The sequence below is a fragment of the Anomalospiza imberbis genome, chromosome 1 (genome assembly GCF_031753505.1).
Source record: "Anomalospiza imberbis isolate Cuckoo-Finch-1a 21T00152 chromosome 1, ASM3175350v1, whole genome shotgun sequence".
NCBI classification, from domain to species: domain Eukaryota; kingdom Metazoa; phylum Chordata; class Aves; order Passeriformes; family Viduidae; genus Anomalospiza; species Anomalospiza imberbis.
The window spans coordinates 132,294,657-132,312,092 of NC_089681.1; the positions used below are offsets into that span (position 1 = coordinate 132,294,657).

General features: G+C 37.8%; 1 protein-coding gene across 5 annotated transcripts in view; it reads left to right on the plus strand.

Annotated features, from left to right (window-relative positions):
• Positions 1 to 12,717, plus strand: part of SLC39A12 (solute carrier family 39 member 12) — a 34,798-nt gene extending 22,081 nt beyond the window's left edge. For all 5 annotated transcript variants that reach the window (XM_068212417.1, XM_068212420.1, XM_068212430.1 and 2 more), the window contains 4 exons: positions 1,974 to 2,037; positions 5,665 to 5,823; positions 7,206 to 7,393; positions 11,739 to 12,717. In XM_068212417.1, the coding sequence (XP_068068518.1) occupies positions 1,974 to 2,037; positions 5,665 to 5,823; positions 7,206 to 7,393; positions 11,739 to 11,867 (540 nt within the window). In that variant the 3' untranslated portion in view covers positions 11,868 to 12,717. The remainder of the gene's footprint in view (positions 1 to 1,973; positions 2,038 to 5,664; positions 5,824 to 7,205; positions 7,394 to 11,738) is intronic.
• Positions 12,718 to 17,436: the final 4,719 nt, after the last annotated feature.

Here is a 17,436-nt window from a genome sequence, read left to right on the forward strand (position 1 = left end):
CTTCTCCCTTCTTTTTATACATTGATCATATGTAAAGGTAGACTCTCCCTTAGGAAAAACTTTGGAATTTCCTACAATGAGAGCTAAGAGCATAATTAGTGAGCAGATTAAATCCTGGACTGTTCTTGGGCATTACTCTTCTCAGATTTGAAGAGTAATGTAAACACTTTGGATATCTGGGAATGGTGCTTACCTATAAGAAGTTACATACTTTTATAATTGTCTGTGGATAGTATACAGACAGATAGATCTTTGCAAATTAAATTGAGTCATAAATTTTACCCTGTTTTCTCTTCTTTCAACAAATGTCTTCAGTTTTTATCCAGTATCTCAATGCATAGGTGAACTCCATTTTACTAATGTAGTTGTATTGAGCAAGAGCCTCATGAGTCACCACTAATCTCTAAAACACAGTTGGAAAACTCTCAATAAAAACTAGATCAAACAGAGGAGTGAAGCATGTTTACTATTTTGTGAGACATGTCAAAGCTTCCTGTTTATGATAATGAATGAACATGTTGTTCCTCTCAGATGCAAGATCCCCCCAGAGTTCTATATAGATCACAATATCTATATAGAATTAGCCTGGCTGAGCTGGTTTGTACAAGAGCAGCCAATTTTTCAGAATCATGTGAGTAATACTAAGACAAACACTGGCTGACTAAGAAAAACTTATAAATCCTTCAGATCAGTAATTAGTCTTGGAGTTTTGACTCACAGTTCAAAGAAGTGGCATGTGAATAAATATAGGAGAAGTGGAACAGTTACTGGAATTCATATGACTGGCTGCAGTCATGGGAACTAGAGACATTTATGTTTCCTTTAAAATGTAGAATATGAGAAACAATTCTTTATCCTCTCGTCATGCTTCAGCAGAACATATCCTTCATCACAACCAAGCTAAGACCAACCAATAAACATATCCTATTTTGTAGCCAGTGCACATCTCTGGTACAGTTTTTGGAGTGGTAGCAGCTGTCCCTAACACAGAGCTCTTGTGCTGTTTTTGACTCCACTGGCTGCAATAATAGGTTTTAGCATACTTTTTTGGGGAAAAAAAGCCCTCAGAAATTAAAATTCAGTCTTTCTAGTTTCAAGCAAACAAGTTTTTTGGCTTCTCCCTCACATGAATTTAGAATAATTTCTCCAATCAGAAAGCAAAGCTCCAAGGAGAGGGACAGTGAGGGGGACAGGGAAGACAGTGAGAGATGACTCATGTTCTCCCTTACCTCCCAACAGTTGCAATATCTATTGATTAAATATTAGGGCTGGTACATCAATTTATCTCTCTAGCATAAGGAGGAAAACACTGTCTCTTTCTTCAGTTGAAGTAAGGGTGAATTTCACCATGGAGTGTACTCAAGTGCTGCTATGCCCAGCCAGTGTTGCCTGGTGCTGAGATTAAACCCTTGCTAAAAGTCAAGACATAAGTTGCTGGAGACCACCCTGAAGAAAAACCCCTATATTTTGAAAGGGGATGAAACCTACTGATGATGATAATTTTAAGTCTTGTGTTTTCACAAGAAAACTGTGAAAAAGATAAGTGCCTAAAAGACTCTACCTCTTTTTCACAGAAATCCTATGGGTACGTTCTGCAGGAAAATACAGTCATTCAGTCATGACAAAATCAAAACATGCAATTTTAATTATAATGCTCCTTCTAGTCTTTGGCTCAGATTTTTGTGTATTCAAACAGAAGTGTGGCTTTCTTGGGCTACAACAATGCCTATGAATATATTTCTTCCTACCTGAATTAGACTTAACCCTCTCTGGGAGAGGTAGATTTCTTTCTTATGTGTTTCTGCAGTACCAATCACACTTCAGTGGCCAGTAAATTATTCTGATGACATCTGTGCAAATAACCCTTGACTATCTTTAATTCATTGTTTGAACTTTGCTGATATTTTCCTGTATTTATGGCAGCAGCTGGAAGACACCCTTAACACTGACCCATTATCTTTACTTTTAACTAGAGAAGCCCGGAAGATTCTGAACCTGCTGAAGTTCCTCCAGAGAGCAAGGTGATCAGCAAAAAAAGTTAGTATCAATAAAAAGACTAGATAAGACAGGAAAATCCTTCAGGCCTAAGATGGAATTGAAAGTGTGCATCTGGCCTAGCTCTGTGTTTGCTGTGTGACACATCATCACATCTGATGGCGCCTGGCTACATAATTTAATCTCTGCTTAAAGACCTTCTCAGCTGCCAACCCTGTAATTTTGAAGCTCATTAATCTCACACTGTCCTTGCTTTAGTATTTGCTGTCTCACTGTTGCAATCTACTTTCCTAATGTCTTTGCTTAAAGAGAAATAGTGAAAAATTAATACAAAGCATTTTTTTATAATTTTAAACTTAGCTCAGGCTTTTATTTCTGAAAGTGGTGAAACATTTTTTGTAGGCTTGCTGTGCTAATATAATTCTGCATCCTTCTTCACTTACACAGTAAAGCAATAGACTCTTTTAACCAGTAATGATTTATCACAGGTATGGAATTATAGTTTCATGATGGCTCTCAGTTTTAGAGTAATCTGCTTGCTTCTGAGAATTTAGGTGACTCTTGTTTTCTGCGGGTTTTTGCTGCTTAGTAAAAATATGAAAATTGAGTATAAACCATATTTTGTCTTTAACTGTACTTTGTGACCTTGGTAAATTCAGTAGAACTGCAGTCATTCAACTGAGAGAATAATATTTTAATTGAAATCAGTTTATTTACTATAATTAACTCCCCTTTATTTTGTGACCTCAGGTCATCAGTTTGGTTTATTTAATTGTGTCATTATCTTCTTCTAGGTTCTTAATGTTCTCTTTTGTTCTTGTGGACTTCATTTCTATTTCTGAAGCATTAGAAATCTGGATTTTAATTTCTTCTCTTTCACCTCTCCAGTAGTACACAATCCAGTGCCAGTTTGAACATGACTTCATAGTTCATCTCTAGATATTTCTATTTAGTTCAAACATCATTATCTGCTAAGCACCAACAAATTTCTAGTGATCTCAATGTTATTTGTTCCAAGTTACTAAATTTGGGATCACTTCTCAGTAATCTTTGTTTAGTTTAATTTTTCCTCATACCTCAGTCGTACCTCCATAAATGAAACCTTAGTAGGGAAGGGTGGGAGGTTATTTGGGGTTTTTTTTGGGAATACATAATTACAAAATTTTGTTTCATTACAGTTATCTTAAATAGCTAAGAGCATAAACATACTTGGGTACCTTGATACTGAGTGAGGTGTTTCTTCCCCAAAACTGAATGGAATCTGCAGGTCTAGGAGAGTAGCCTGACAACTCCAGAACTGCAAAGCTTCATTGTAAATGCCTGTCAAGTAGGAATGCGAAAAGAGTCAATCGCCATAGATAGTCAGGAACTAACTTAGAAAGCAAGAAACTTTCTAAATAAAAAGATGTCTGACTGGCCCTCTCAGCATTTATCCATACTTGTTCTATCAATATCAGAGAAGACCAAACAGTAGCATTTTATATTTGTTATACTTAGTACCACTTTACATTAACTAGAAATATTTTTTCTGTGTTAGTCATGGAAAAACTAGAAAAAATCTATTTTTGGATAAATGTTTGCTTTAAACTCTTATTCTAAACTTTATAAGTGTAGTAAATGGCTGAGTCCTGTACCCATTAGTTTTATGAAAATTATAGAATAGAATTTGCTATGAGTTCTGATCTCCTATTTAAGCAAAGAAAAAAAGTAAGATTGTTGGAGAAAAGGAGGCTTTGTAGAAAAAGTTCAGGTACTAAGTTAATAGTTAATAGTTTGTGTTGGAATATAATGCAGTGAGATAATTGCCAGCGACAAAGTTGCTTTAAAATAGGCTGAAAGTAAAGTAAGATAAACATTCAGATTTGTTTATACATGTATCTTCTTAACCTTCTGTCAAGTAAGTTCACAAAGCTTATATCTGTAATTGCTCCACAATGTTAACCTGATCCCTGTGTTATACTAAAACACCCTGGAATGAGTTCCAGTAATCATGGTGTATCATCTCCAGCAATCAGATACTTGAACAAAACAGACTAATAAGACCTCAGGGCAGGCCATGAATTCATCCTTGCCAGTGCTTATTACATATCACAAACTTAATGTAAGGCAGCGATCTATTATTTCTATTTAATTCATGCTCTGCACTATTGATTATAAGCTGCCCATAGTGTTTAGAGAGTACTGTGCAAACTGGGGACATCCACGTCCTGCTCTGTAAGCTGGCAGCAAAATCTAACAAGCCTGCCAATTTTTCTGAACCCACAGAGCTCCCAAGCAACCATGGAGGATTTTCTGAATATGGTTGTTAGGCTTTTATGTGCTCTGTGTGTTTTTTATAATAGTCTGAAGACTTCAGTTCTAGCCAGTTTCTGTGAGAAAAATATCTCACCCATCACTATAAAATGGTCATCTCAGAGAAATATTACTGGAGTGAGACCTGGTAATAACTGTATTCAGACAGATTGGTGCAGCTTGATGTTTGCGCCTTAGTCTGTCATATTATGTCTATGCGGATTCACCAAAAGTCAGAAAAATACATATTTAGGGCCCAAATCATGACCTTGCTCCTTCAGGCATGAAACAAACCCTTTTCAAAGTGTTCTGTCCATTCTGTGTAGAGGGAAGCTGGATGAGTTTCTTGACAGACATTAGGCAGCTCTGACTGTAAGACTGTGGATTAAATGAATGAAAAAACATACAGGAAGGGACAGCCAATTGTGTGTTGCTAAGTTTAGACATTGAACCTATATGGAGCCTTGCTGCTTCTTGAAGAGATAAACTGCCTCCCTGGGAATCTGTTCAGCATTCCACCCAGCTGTCTCTGTTACAGGCTAGGCAGAGAGACTGTCCCTAATTCCCTAGTTTGATTTCAGAACTTGCATCACTAGTAGCACCTTTCCACTCATGTCAGATGACATGATGCCATGAACAGCCATTATACTGTTCTACACTAAAACAAGGTCACAGAACAGCATGGAAAGACAAACAGCCATCTACACTCATGAGTAGTGATTCAGATAGGAGTACTATGAGCATAACAGCCATTAATTGATTGGAACAAATGTTGGACATAAGCATGCTGTAACCCTGTACTATAAGTGATACTCTGAGGCTTGTTGTCTTTCATTTCTATCTTTCACTGTAATACAATTGCATAAAAAAAAAAAAAAAACAGACCCTGGAAATACTACTCAGTAGTAGCAAGCTGTACAGAATTAAACAATCAGCTGCGTGAGACCAAATATTCTTCATTAAAGCTCTGCAATTCTGTGAGCAATGGTGGAAGAATTCCAAATAACAACCAGAAAACTTGTGTGAATTTCATCAAATAAAGAAAGATTAATAAAGAGCCTTAGGATGCTTCATGAGATGGGACACAAACCTATTTTTTTGTCTAATAGTTAACCTAGTAAGAATAAGAAAGTTATTTCTTGGTATTTACATCACATTTTGAATTGTTCTGAAACCTAACTTTTTTGTTTCAAATGTATTGAAGGAAGTAATAACAAGGACAAATAAGATAAACACTATTTCCCTTTGATTATTATGACTTTTTGTAATGTTATATGTAAAGTCACCAAAAACCCCAAATCTTTTGTAACATAACAAAACTGGCAATGTCTGTTTGGATTAATACTGGGCATTTTATGTTTGCCTTTCTTATTCTAGATAAAAAAATCAGCTTGTTAGCAATAATGGTTCTGGTGGGTGACAGTCTTCACAATTTTGCTGATGGCTTGGTAATAGGAGCAGCATTCTCATCCTCAACAGAAACAGGTGTGACAACGACTGTTGCCATTTTATGCCATGAAATTCCTCATGAAATGGGTAAGAAATTTATGTGTGTATTTTTCCTGATTGACTTTGCCTTTCCAGGTTTCCCAAAAAGTTCTTTCCTGTATGACATTTGTGGTATTTCTTGCTTATAGCATCATGAATTACAGCATTACAGTGGGAGACTGATACTTTCTTTGCCTTTCACAAAAACCAGAGGAGGCTTCTGCAGTCATTACTGGATGCCTTCCCATTTGACCTTCTCCACATGCAAATGACATCAGGTCAGGACTGACCTGTTATTCTTATGTGTACAGACACAATAAATAATAAACTGTAAGCAGGACCCAGGTGTGTAATGGCCATGCCTGACACAATGGGCTATCCAAGAATTTCAAAATGCAGCAGAGCTATTTAATCAAGTATTCCTCTTGCTACCCTCATTCCTGCTGCTTATCAAGAACAATAAGATAATAAAAGGTGTATGACCTATTCTACTATTGGACAGGACAGGAGTATTGTTCTGTTGTATACTGCCCTTGATTGACTTTTTCAGGTAAAAATTCCAGCTTGGCTGAAGCTGCTTCTGACATTGTGTTGGTGAATGTTTATGAATTGGGAAGTTTGATTTGAGAACTGCAGGTTCCCATTTCTATCATTAAATGACTGAATATTTAATGTGCTATGTAGAAAACTCCTCCAAACAAAAAGGTGGGATGGAGGATTGCTGTAAAACTGGTAACTCTTGTTTGCAGAGTGAAGCAAATTTAAATACTCGACAGTTACCTCCAAAGACACCTTAATTCTGGGGCAGTAGTGCCCCAGTATCAAAGTGACATTTTTACAGTCATGGAGCAAAATTTTTCAAATCTTCTAGTTTTGGCCTGTTATGAAATCTTTCATTTTAGAAGAAAAATGTGTGATGGGATTCTGATGTACAACTTACTCCAGCTGATTAGGACTGAAATCAGTGGGATTAAACTCAAACTGGGATCAGACTGTCATAGATTACTCGGACTTGCAACACCTGTAAAACACTCAAAGACCATGTTCCAAATATACCCACATGATTTGAACTGGCAAGTTCCCAGTGAAGAAAGATTTAGAAACTCTGGGAAACCATGTGACTTCACTTTTGTATGTATCCAAGCTGGAAATGTCACGGAACATAGAGAACTAACAGAAAGCCGCTCCTCAATACTGTATACTATCTTTAGGAACAGCTAAACAAGCACAAGTCAATATGACTTTGTTGTTTTGAGGTTTTTCTTTCACACAGGACAAGCTTATAACTAATTCTACAGAATCCTAAAGGCAGGTCTTCATCATTCATTATCTTTGTGCATACTTTAATTATTTTCCTTCATATTTTATTACCAAGAGTCTTAAAAATATATTTATCATCTAAATAATAAATGTTCTTCTTCTCTATGCAGGAGATTTTGCTGTGCTGCTAAGTACAGGGCTCCCAACGAAGATTGCAATTTTGATGAATTTTATAAGTGCACTAACAGCATTCTTAGGACTTTATATTGGCCTTTCTCTATCGACTGACCCATCCATTCAAAACTGGATCTTTACTATTACAGCTGGAATGTTCTTGTATTTATCTTTAGCAGAAATGGTGAGAACTTCAGTCTATTTTTATATGTTCTTTATAGCATAGCCACATCATAGAGGAGTGTCAGACAAATGCAGGGGGATGAACTTGGAGACAAAAAGAGCTTGTTGGAAAGAGCATGTTGTCTGCCCTGTGTGTGTACAGTGGTTAGAAAAGTAATCTGTTTTTCTTCTATGTCACTCTTATGCCAGGTGTCATTACAATGAAAAGGGGAAATAAAGACCATTAGGAGATTAAAATAAGAGATGGCATAATGGACTTTTAGAGTCTTTTTAAAAAAATCTTTTAAAGACTTTTAAACAATATATTTTTAGTCATTTACTAAAACATATATTTGAACCTTCAGGGGTTTTAAGATCTTGAAAGAACTGGTTATATTTTTCTTTTTCTGCCCTTTTCTTTATATATTTTTCACTCATTTCAATGCAAACTTTCTGTTTCAAACTAAAATGTAAGATGCTTATCCTGAACACTTCCTTTTTGTCCTAGGGAGGTTTCAATTAGATCTTAAGTAATAAAAGAGCCTTCAGATTACCTTAACTTTTTAATAGTTGCCCAATATTTCTCATACTCCCAGTTCGATTGCAATGCTCTGTCTATAGAAGAATAAAGTGTGAAGATACAAGGTAAGAGGAAGGTCTGAGCAAAAATGTGGAGCAATCATAGCTCATGCTGATGCCTCGGGCCACATAATTTATTGAAGAGATGGATAACTGTTACACTTGTAGCAATGCAGAACTTAAATGCCTGCCCAGCTTTGTCACATGGGTCTTTAACCATCATGTGTTGATGTAAAGTTCCTTGCAAGCTCCTCCACAAAGATGGAATGTTTTGAGTGAATAGATCAAGAGGGAGAAAAAAAGAAGTCTCTTCATAAATTATTACTTTGTTTTTTCCCAAGGCTGTCTGTCTCTCCCTTGTGCTCATTACCACTTCATGCCTGAGATGCTCTTTACCACGTTCAGGCATCGTACTTTAAACCTGATATGCCATTCCAGTATTATAACCTATTTAAAATTCTACTTATAGTGATTGATCTTAGACCTTGGTAGTATTTTAGTTTATTTTTGCTGTTGTAACTAAAGTAAAATGAACATAAAGTTCACCAAAGAGCTTAAGAGGGAACAGCCAGAGGATTGTAGATGTGTCAACAGTCCTGACTGAGGTAGTAAATAACAGAAGAACACTGTGTACCAAGTTGCAGTTTGTTCTGACAGAGAAATTTGGAAGTGAGGCTGCCTACCAACTGTCTAGGCATGGTTCTACTAATGGGGCTATGAACGATGTACACATATTTTTCCTTCAGTGTAGGATCAGCACTCCATCAAGGATCCACAAGCTCCTAGAACAATACTATGTTTTTCTCTCAGTCTTCAAAGCAATGTGCCAGCTGTAAATCCCAAGAGAAAATATAGTTCCAGGCAGAGACAGGGACATGTTTTCCCTTGTTCTCAGCTTGTCATCATAATCTTAGTCTTGATGTGAAAGGAAGAAAGAAGGAAGAGAGAGGGGAGGATCTTATTTCTCTCAATGTCTTTTATCAATAAGACTTATTAGCCTTTCTCTGCATTTTGTGAAAAGAACTGGCATTGGGTGCCTCACCTGTCTTTCAGTGTCAAATATCACAGGATTATTTTATTTTAAAAATATTTATGTAGCACTGCAGGCATTTATAGATCTGAAAAGTTTTGTTTTTGTATAGTACATCTCAAGATAAAATGATACATCTCAAGAGAAAAATGAGCCATTCTTTGTGTATTTTTCTACTTTCTGCACAGAAGTAAGTTCTATTCTCTGCTGCACTCTCATCTACAAACAACAGTCATCAGGGCTCCTGCCAGTGGTGTACAAACACTTAATAGTATACAAAGTTTGACTGTAATTTTCAGTACTTGTTTTATGGGCTTTCTGATCTTCATGTGCTTGTCAGAATAGCAGTTAAATAAAACTGAACAGCCTCACTGGTTTCTGCCCTGAGGAATATTGAGGGGTGTGAGTGGAGGTTTGTTGACAGAACAGCACTGTGAGACTGCCACCATAGACAAAGTAGCACAAATCTACTTCTGTGGTTAATTAAAGGTTTTTCATTTCTACAAATGGCATTGTAACTCCATTAGCAAACTGGGTAGACTAATAATTTCAGAAACTGAATAAGGGATGAAAGATAAAATCACTTATATCCATCATTTTTCACCAAGAAATCGTACAAAACCGGCGTTTACTCTGATTAATTTAAAAAATGTTCTCAATTTTGAAGATAAGGGGGTATTTTTTAAAATAATTTGCTGGACTGTTGCACTGCAGCAGCCATGCCACATGTGCCCAACTTGGTAAGAACTCTTTTTTAGCCAGTACATTCCTGAGAGCCTCTCATGCCTTCTTTCAACGTGCTGCTTCCTATTTCTTCTTATATTTTGTGCACTCATGATAACATGAGCTGGAGCAGAACAGTAGCACCTTGATTAGCAGTACCTCTTTTGCCTCTGAGAGACTTGAAGCATTAGCAAGTGTGATAGCTTCCAACAGCTTGGATGTGGTGCTATGTTCCCTTAATTTGTGAAGTGGTTTGCACCTGCCAGTTAAACAGTTTTACGCTTCTTAAACAACAAGATTCTCTCTGCTGTACCACAGGCTTTTTTGTTCAGAGGGAGTTGGGTGACCCTAGCTGATGTTGTGACAGCAGCCATTTTATTTTAACAGACAAGCAGGGATGCCACACTAGGTGTGGCTATAGAGATTGGTTTGTGTGTTGATTACATGCATGTAGGTGAGATGGAGGGAGCAGACATCAGCACTGGACATGGAAAGGGTACTACTTGCTAAGAATTCCTTTGAAAAACTCTTTTAGGAACCTACTGTGCATGTGTGTAGCTCCTAAATTGTCACTGACAAAAATGATAATTTAATTTGGCAGTGAGAGGAGAAAGTTTTCCTGTTTGGAGAACTTTTCACTCAGGGACTGGGGAAGAGATAAAAATAGACTGATTATAAGGATAAATAAGAAAGATTAAATATCTAGACTGGAACCCTGGATTCAGGCTAGGTCTTAATTACCAGTTTGTACTTACATACACGAAAAACTGTGAGCTCTGAGCACTTTAAACTGTTAGTTCATATTTTGATTTACATAAGAACTTTGAGGTGTTTACACTTGCTTTAGATTAAAAGTTTATGATTATCTTTAAGCACTGATCAAATATAACTACATAAGTTTCTGTACTGTAATTTAAACCACTGCCTTGTTGTAATGAAGATCCAGGGCATTTGGGTTTCCCTGTTTTTTTTTCAGGCATAACTTTAAAGTGGAGGCAGATTTTTCAGCACAGTTTTGTTTTGGGCCCAGGCCAACTTTCAGAGGAAGAAGAATGCACAAGCAGCAGCCCCAGAGACCCCCCCTCTGACAGAGGGAAGGACAAGCATAGGAAACACTCCTGTTAACCTCCTTGGTCAGCACCACTCCACTGTCTCCCAGTGGCTGCTGCTGTTACAGCTACTGTGAGGAGCCTCCAAAGTGCACAGGAACTCAGTAGTTTTATTCAAGCACAAAAAACCCCACACAACCAAAACCAGAGGTCAGCACCCGACTATTGCTCTGTATTTATTTGCAGAGTTGATGTGACAATATTAGCAGTCATCAGTGATTGCCCTGAATAAAGCAGAAATATTAAGAGAATTTGAGCCAGAGGCATAATTTCTGCAAGCTCTGTTTACAAAAATATTTAGTTTAAACCTTTGATGAAATACACTGTGTAGAGTGAAAGGTCAATGCAAGTAGCTTTTATTATGATTATAAACAAGTGTTGCTCCATTACATGATTTAAAACTCGCAGAGAAAAATACTAAATATGTTTTTTTCAAGCATATTTAAAAGTCCTGTTTTCTACTTGTACATTTCTTAAAGCCCAAGTAAATAGGAGTGTTGCCAGTTATTTCAGAAAAAGCATGATTGACCCTATATATAGTATTGAAACAAAAAATACTCCAACTAGTTTATTCCCACAAAAGGAAATCACTAATTTTACTAAATAAGAATTTCCTTGCAGACAGCTGTATAAAATTACTACTAAATATTGAGACGTTAACAAATTTCAGCATCTTGTTTATAATTCTTGTCAGTACTAGGAAAATAACCAAAGTGGGTAGAATTTGATTAATTTAAATATTTCACTGTCAAGATCAGCTTTGTCAAAATGTACAGAAAATGCTACACATTAATAACTATAGTCAGAAGCTCAGCATTTCAAAAATTGCTTTTTTTAAATTAAGTTTGCCTTGTTTTCCCATAACTTTTTTTTTCCCACAGATGAATGTATCTGGCTCTCATTCTGCTGTCTTATTCTTTTTTTAGCTTCCTGAAATGACTCATATTCAGACACGGCGACCCTGGTTGATGTTTCTCCTACAGAACCTTGGATTACTATTAGGCTGGCTTTGCCTCTTACTTTTGGCTGTATTTGAACAGAAAATTAAAATATAAGTTTTCTGTTGGAAATCTTGAAGTACCACTTGTGAAGTGGATACCATTATTCACAATTTTGTTATGTCTGCCATAGTAATATGTAAATTAAGTTGCTGGGATTTTATATCTGAACAGTAAATAACTATTTTACTTTATTAACTTATTGTTCAGATTTTTGTAATTATTTTTTTGTAAACATGAATGTTTAGAATTATGTTTTATTTGTTACTGAGTTTACCAGATCCCATGTTCAAACTCACAGGAGCTTTTAATTAGTTTTTACTGAGGCTGTTCTAGTTGAATGCTCTAAGTGATCTCTGCCAGTCTGATTGAAGAAAAGAATAAAACACTTTTATATGTAATAATTAAAGTGGACTAACCATAGTTGAATAATTTGAATATGGAATGTTTTTTTGCCTTTTAGTACAAAGAATTATTTCTTTAAATCTAAAAAGCATAGCAAAGCTAAACTGCTAAATGGCATAAAGCCCTCTCATAAAGTCTGCACTTTCTACTTTGTCCACATAAAGATTCTTATCAGTTGCATCTTACTGGTCCACTGTGGCAGGAAAAAAATGACAAGTGTATATGTTGAAGTTTAGGATACAGAAATTTGGGAATACTCTTTTTGGACTATAATACAATTTCTCATATGTGTGATGGACCCTGTGACAGTCAAGCACTGGAGTAACCACCTTTTGCATTATCTCACCTCTGGTGGTTGCTTATAGCGACTGCCTATGAAGCATTATAAAAAATATGTTTAAATTGCTTTACCCTGATATTCCTTCCAGGCTCCTCAAATGAAGGGATTTCTTGTTGCTTCTGAGACATCACATTCAATAAACTCTTGCCTTCCTGTCAGCAATTAGCTTAATCATAGTTATGTGATGTGCATTGTGGAAAGAGCTTTTTCAGTTGTCTAGAGAGCATGTAGCCTCACTGCAACTTCTCCCATCCTGAGTGATTTTTTTGTGCAATTAGTCCTCTTGATTTCAAGTTAATTCTGCATAAGTTGAGATGATTAATTTAGTTTTGCAGAACCGGGTCTAAAACAAATATACAATTCTGCCCTGATTCTGATATGCTGAGCAGCTCCCAGAAGGTTTTGAGCCACACTCAGCTGTGTGATTTCAACTCTTTACATGATCTCAATTTCTGGTGCAAGGACTTCTCCCCTGCCTTATTTATACTTTTGTATGAGAACTAAATTACGTTATTTCTTTCTCCTCTGAGGAGCTGTGGATATAGGGAGAGCAAGTTACAGAACAGACATGTATTCTTGATGAAGCAACTGGAAGTTTTCTTTATCTAAACTCTGTCTTGAAATATCTCTACATAATGACACAACATGACTGTCTCACAATGTATCCTGTGTTTATTTGATAGCTCCTAGTGAAGGTAAATTATTCTCATATTGCAGAGGGGAACAGAGTCTATTCTCCTACAGCAGATTGTCAGAACTGTTAGTTCTCAAAAGCTTCATGGGCACCATAATAACTTATCAAAATACAAAGTGAAAAAAAATACTGAATTGCATTGTTTATGATAGCCCAAACTCGTGGGCTTGTCAGCCTTAGCCAACCACTGACTAACCCTCAGGAAAAGAAAACCAAACTTAGAGGTAATTTTAAAAGTGGATATGCATTCATTTTCAGTGCCTGTTAGTTACGAGAAGCTGTAACAAATACCCCAATGCAAATCTAGACAAATTTCTAGACATGCCTTCAGAAACCTTGTCCCAAACAACTTATCCAGGGCAACACAGGAAGTCTCTATCTGACACGGGAGTGAACTGAGCTCTTCTTAAGGCCCAAAGTACAGTCCTCCTTCTTTTATTTAGGTGTGCAAATATTACAGTTGCTTTTTATGTTGATGTAACTTTGAAAGGTGAATTGAGAAGCCATATCTAATGCTTCTGTTTTAAAAGTTTACTTTTTATTCCTGGAGCTTGTGCTGGATTTTATTAAGGTAATATTCTTAAAAAGTGATTTCTCAGTATTTCATCTGTTTGTATTGGCACCAAGTCACTTCATGACCTTCAGCTGTGACAGTCAATTCAAGCAATAGCTGGGCATCACTGGATGTAAGCAAAATCTATTCTTGTATCAGGTGGTGCAAATGAATATTGGAAACATTCATTATTTCAAAAAGAAGAGTTACCATAGTTTGGATGCTTCTGTATGGCTAATGTTTGCTTCCATGGAAAACAAAATTATCAATATGATCATGTTTTAGTAATGTTATTGTATTCTGGAAAGTTTGTCTACTATTTATTAATGTGTCTGAAAGAGGGCAAGCAATTTCTGACAGTGTGTACTTTAAAGTTGCATATGAGCATAGGTTCCCATCCAGTTATGTTCTGTGAATGTATTATATCCACATTTATTAAGAAAAGGCTGTCTTTTGGCTATGTATGCTTATCAGGCATCTTGATCACATTTAACAACAAAATATATTTATACAGCTTCCACCACAGACACAGATACATTGATCAGAAAGCCAGTTAATCTTTATTTCTGCAACAGAGCTCTTTGGCTTTTGTGGTGTTTGTCAATAAGTGAGTAGTTCTATGACCATTTTGCTCTGGTGTCAAACCTGAACACCTGAAGTCTCATCAGCATATGAAAGCTTGAATTCCTGTGGCACTTAGAGAGAATTTATCTCACTACTTAAGGTAAGTGCCTCTGCTGCAAATCTCTTTACATTAGTGTCTTTACAAAGACACTGAAGGTGGAATATTACTACATGTAAACCAAGACCTCTAGCCTTACAGAGGGCTGGAAACTGTTCCTATGGATCATTAAAACAGAAAACTAAATAAGAATTTCTTATTATCTCTTCTCCAAAGAGATTCACCTGTCGACTTAATTGTTTTGGTCAATGTTCTCTAAAAATTCCAAGAAAAATTATAGAATATGATTTTGTGTCCTTACAAAAGAGAAGACTCAGCACAAGTGTTCTTATGATACATTCTCTTTTCGTTTGTTTTACATCTTTAGAGTTTGTTCATAGAGATTTGAAACAGATCTCTTTTTAAAGCCAGGTACATCTTTCTGTTGCTTCAAACCTAACAGACAGAGAGCATAATATGCCAATGTTTTCATTGAGTCAAATCCTGAGTAAGGACTGCAGAACTTCATCACTTGCAGCCCTTAAATCAGGACTAGGTTCCTCAGTAAGAGGTGTGCAATTACTCAAGCAGATGTTATGTGCTTGATGGAGAGATTACTTGGTGAGGTTTTACAGCCAGTCAGGCAGCTTTAACTAGATAATCGTAATGTTCCTTTGAAACTTTAAATACATGAATCTATAGATAAAGGAATTTTTCTGGAAGAAGCTGTTTAGTGTTTCTCCCTTTCATCTATTCTTAGTTTTCAGGCACCCTTAAGATGAAATGATCTTGCTTTCCTACACAGAAAACTAGAGAGAAAAGGAAGGGTTGAAAGAATTTATTTGCTACAGTATTTTTTCTTGGAAGTTAGATGGCAGAGGGCCTCATAAAGAATATTTCCAATTCCAAACTACCAGCGCTCCTGGGAGCTGACCTTGTACCTCTCTTTTCTGTATATGTTACACATTATCCAGTGACTGCTAAGATAAATAGTTCCTTCTTTGCAGTCAGTTATAGTAATGCTCTCAGGTTTCTGGAGCTCATCTGCATGTTTTAAATGCTGCCATCTATTCCTTTACTGCATTTTATGCTTTAAACATGAATGTGGCATTTTCTGCAGAGACAGAAAAATACATTTTTCTTATAAGAAAACATTGTTAGTTTTGGCATTTACCCTTGAATTGTTTTTCTATCACCCTGCCAATGCACTTGAGAAAGCAAATTATCATTGTAACAGTTTTAAACAGGTTTATATCTGTCTGATGTATGGAATAGGGCTGATATCAATGTTCTTCACTTTTCTTTCTTTACTGTAACCTTTTGTCAAGCCTTTCTCTCATTTTAAAAATAAGCTGCCTTTTATTGTGAGTGTAGCTGTAGGAATGTGACTACAGAAAATACAAGCAGTAGTTGCACAATGGCTTTAATCAAAACAAAAAGTCCTGCAATTTATTTTACTAGACCCACCTACATTCCCTTCTCCCCAAAAGAACAAAAAATCCACACATGGAGCTGTTGCTCTGGGTCACGTAGGAGAATGTAAGAAGTGCCTCTTTCCTTTTATGTCCCTGATAACAGGACCAAGCACAACGGGAGCCCCTGCACAGACGCCCTGAAGTCCCTGCCAGGCTGCCGTCGGCGGCAGCGCGGAGCAGCGTCCCGGGGCAGGGGAGCAGGACCCCGGAGGGCTGGTGCCGCTCCCCGGCAAGGGACAGGGCACGGGGCAGGCGGGGACTCCCGAGGGGGAGCCGCAGGGTGGCACTTCGGCGCCTGCAGCGGGAGGATCCAAGGGTTTACAGCTGTGTCACCGCAGGGCACGTTGGTGCACGTTGCCTGCTTTGGGAGTGATAACTATTGTGGAAGCGGTGCGGGCGGTCGCCCGTGAGCGCGGGCTCCAGCAGGGCAGTGATCCGCAGGACCCCCGCAGGCAGCGCCATCCCAGGGATTCCCAGGGAGGCCCATCCCCGCGCTACAGCCGCAGGGCGCCCAAACGGAGCGCCTCTCTCTTCCAGGGTCTCAGCTCTGTCATTGCCAGAGAGCATTGAGCACAGGATTACCTGGCAACCTAAACCTGCCTAGCAACCATTTACATATTGGCCCAAGATAATGCCGACCAGCTCTAACGCAGTGCTATAGATGCGTCTATAGGTGACATCGTTTTGTTCCACTGCAGCTGCCTGGGGAGCCCTTCTCCTTTTCCCAGGGGCCAGAAGGACCAAATTTGACCCATCCAAGAGAGGTGAAAAGAGATATGTGTAGGGAAATAGACTGGTCAGTTATTATGACATATTCCAGTCTTGATTTTAGATGACACCAAATTGTCCTCCACGGACTCTCATGCTGCAGGGAGGGCAGCAGACGATGCCTGCACTGCTCTGTTGGGTAGCTGCCCAGGCTGTGCTCATCAGGGTACAGGGCAGGTGAACAGCAGCCATAGCTCAGGCCTGGCAAGTGTTTCAGAGTATCCCAGGTGTCCCTGTATTGCTGGTGTCCACCATTGCTGGTGGATACCAGTACACCACCTCAGGAAGAAACTCATTTTAGCTTTTCTGGTAAGGGCTTTCTAGTGTTTGTCCTTCCACCTGCTATGCAAATACCATAAGCCATATGATATAGGGTGTTATATGTTCTTGTCCACCACCCATGCAGATGGTTTTGGACAGGTTTTTGTGTTGCCACAGTTTATTTCTTCAGAAAGGGAAACAAAATGTAGGAGAATTAATTGAGAACCACACAGAAGGAGGTACTGGTACACAGTGGTACCAGTAATGCATCTCACTTTTGGAGAGACACTGCTGTGAGTACTGAGCACAAACACAAGTCATCTCTTGATTCTACACTGAAGTGTGTTGGTGTCATCTTGGTGCTCTTGGCTGATTTTATCACTAACAACTGGTAGAGGGCCCTAGTTTCAGGACTTCAAAGGCCATCTACATATTCCTGTGCAAAGGCATAGTATGAGCTCTGGAGCAA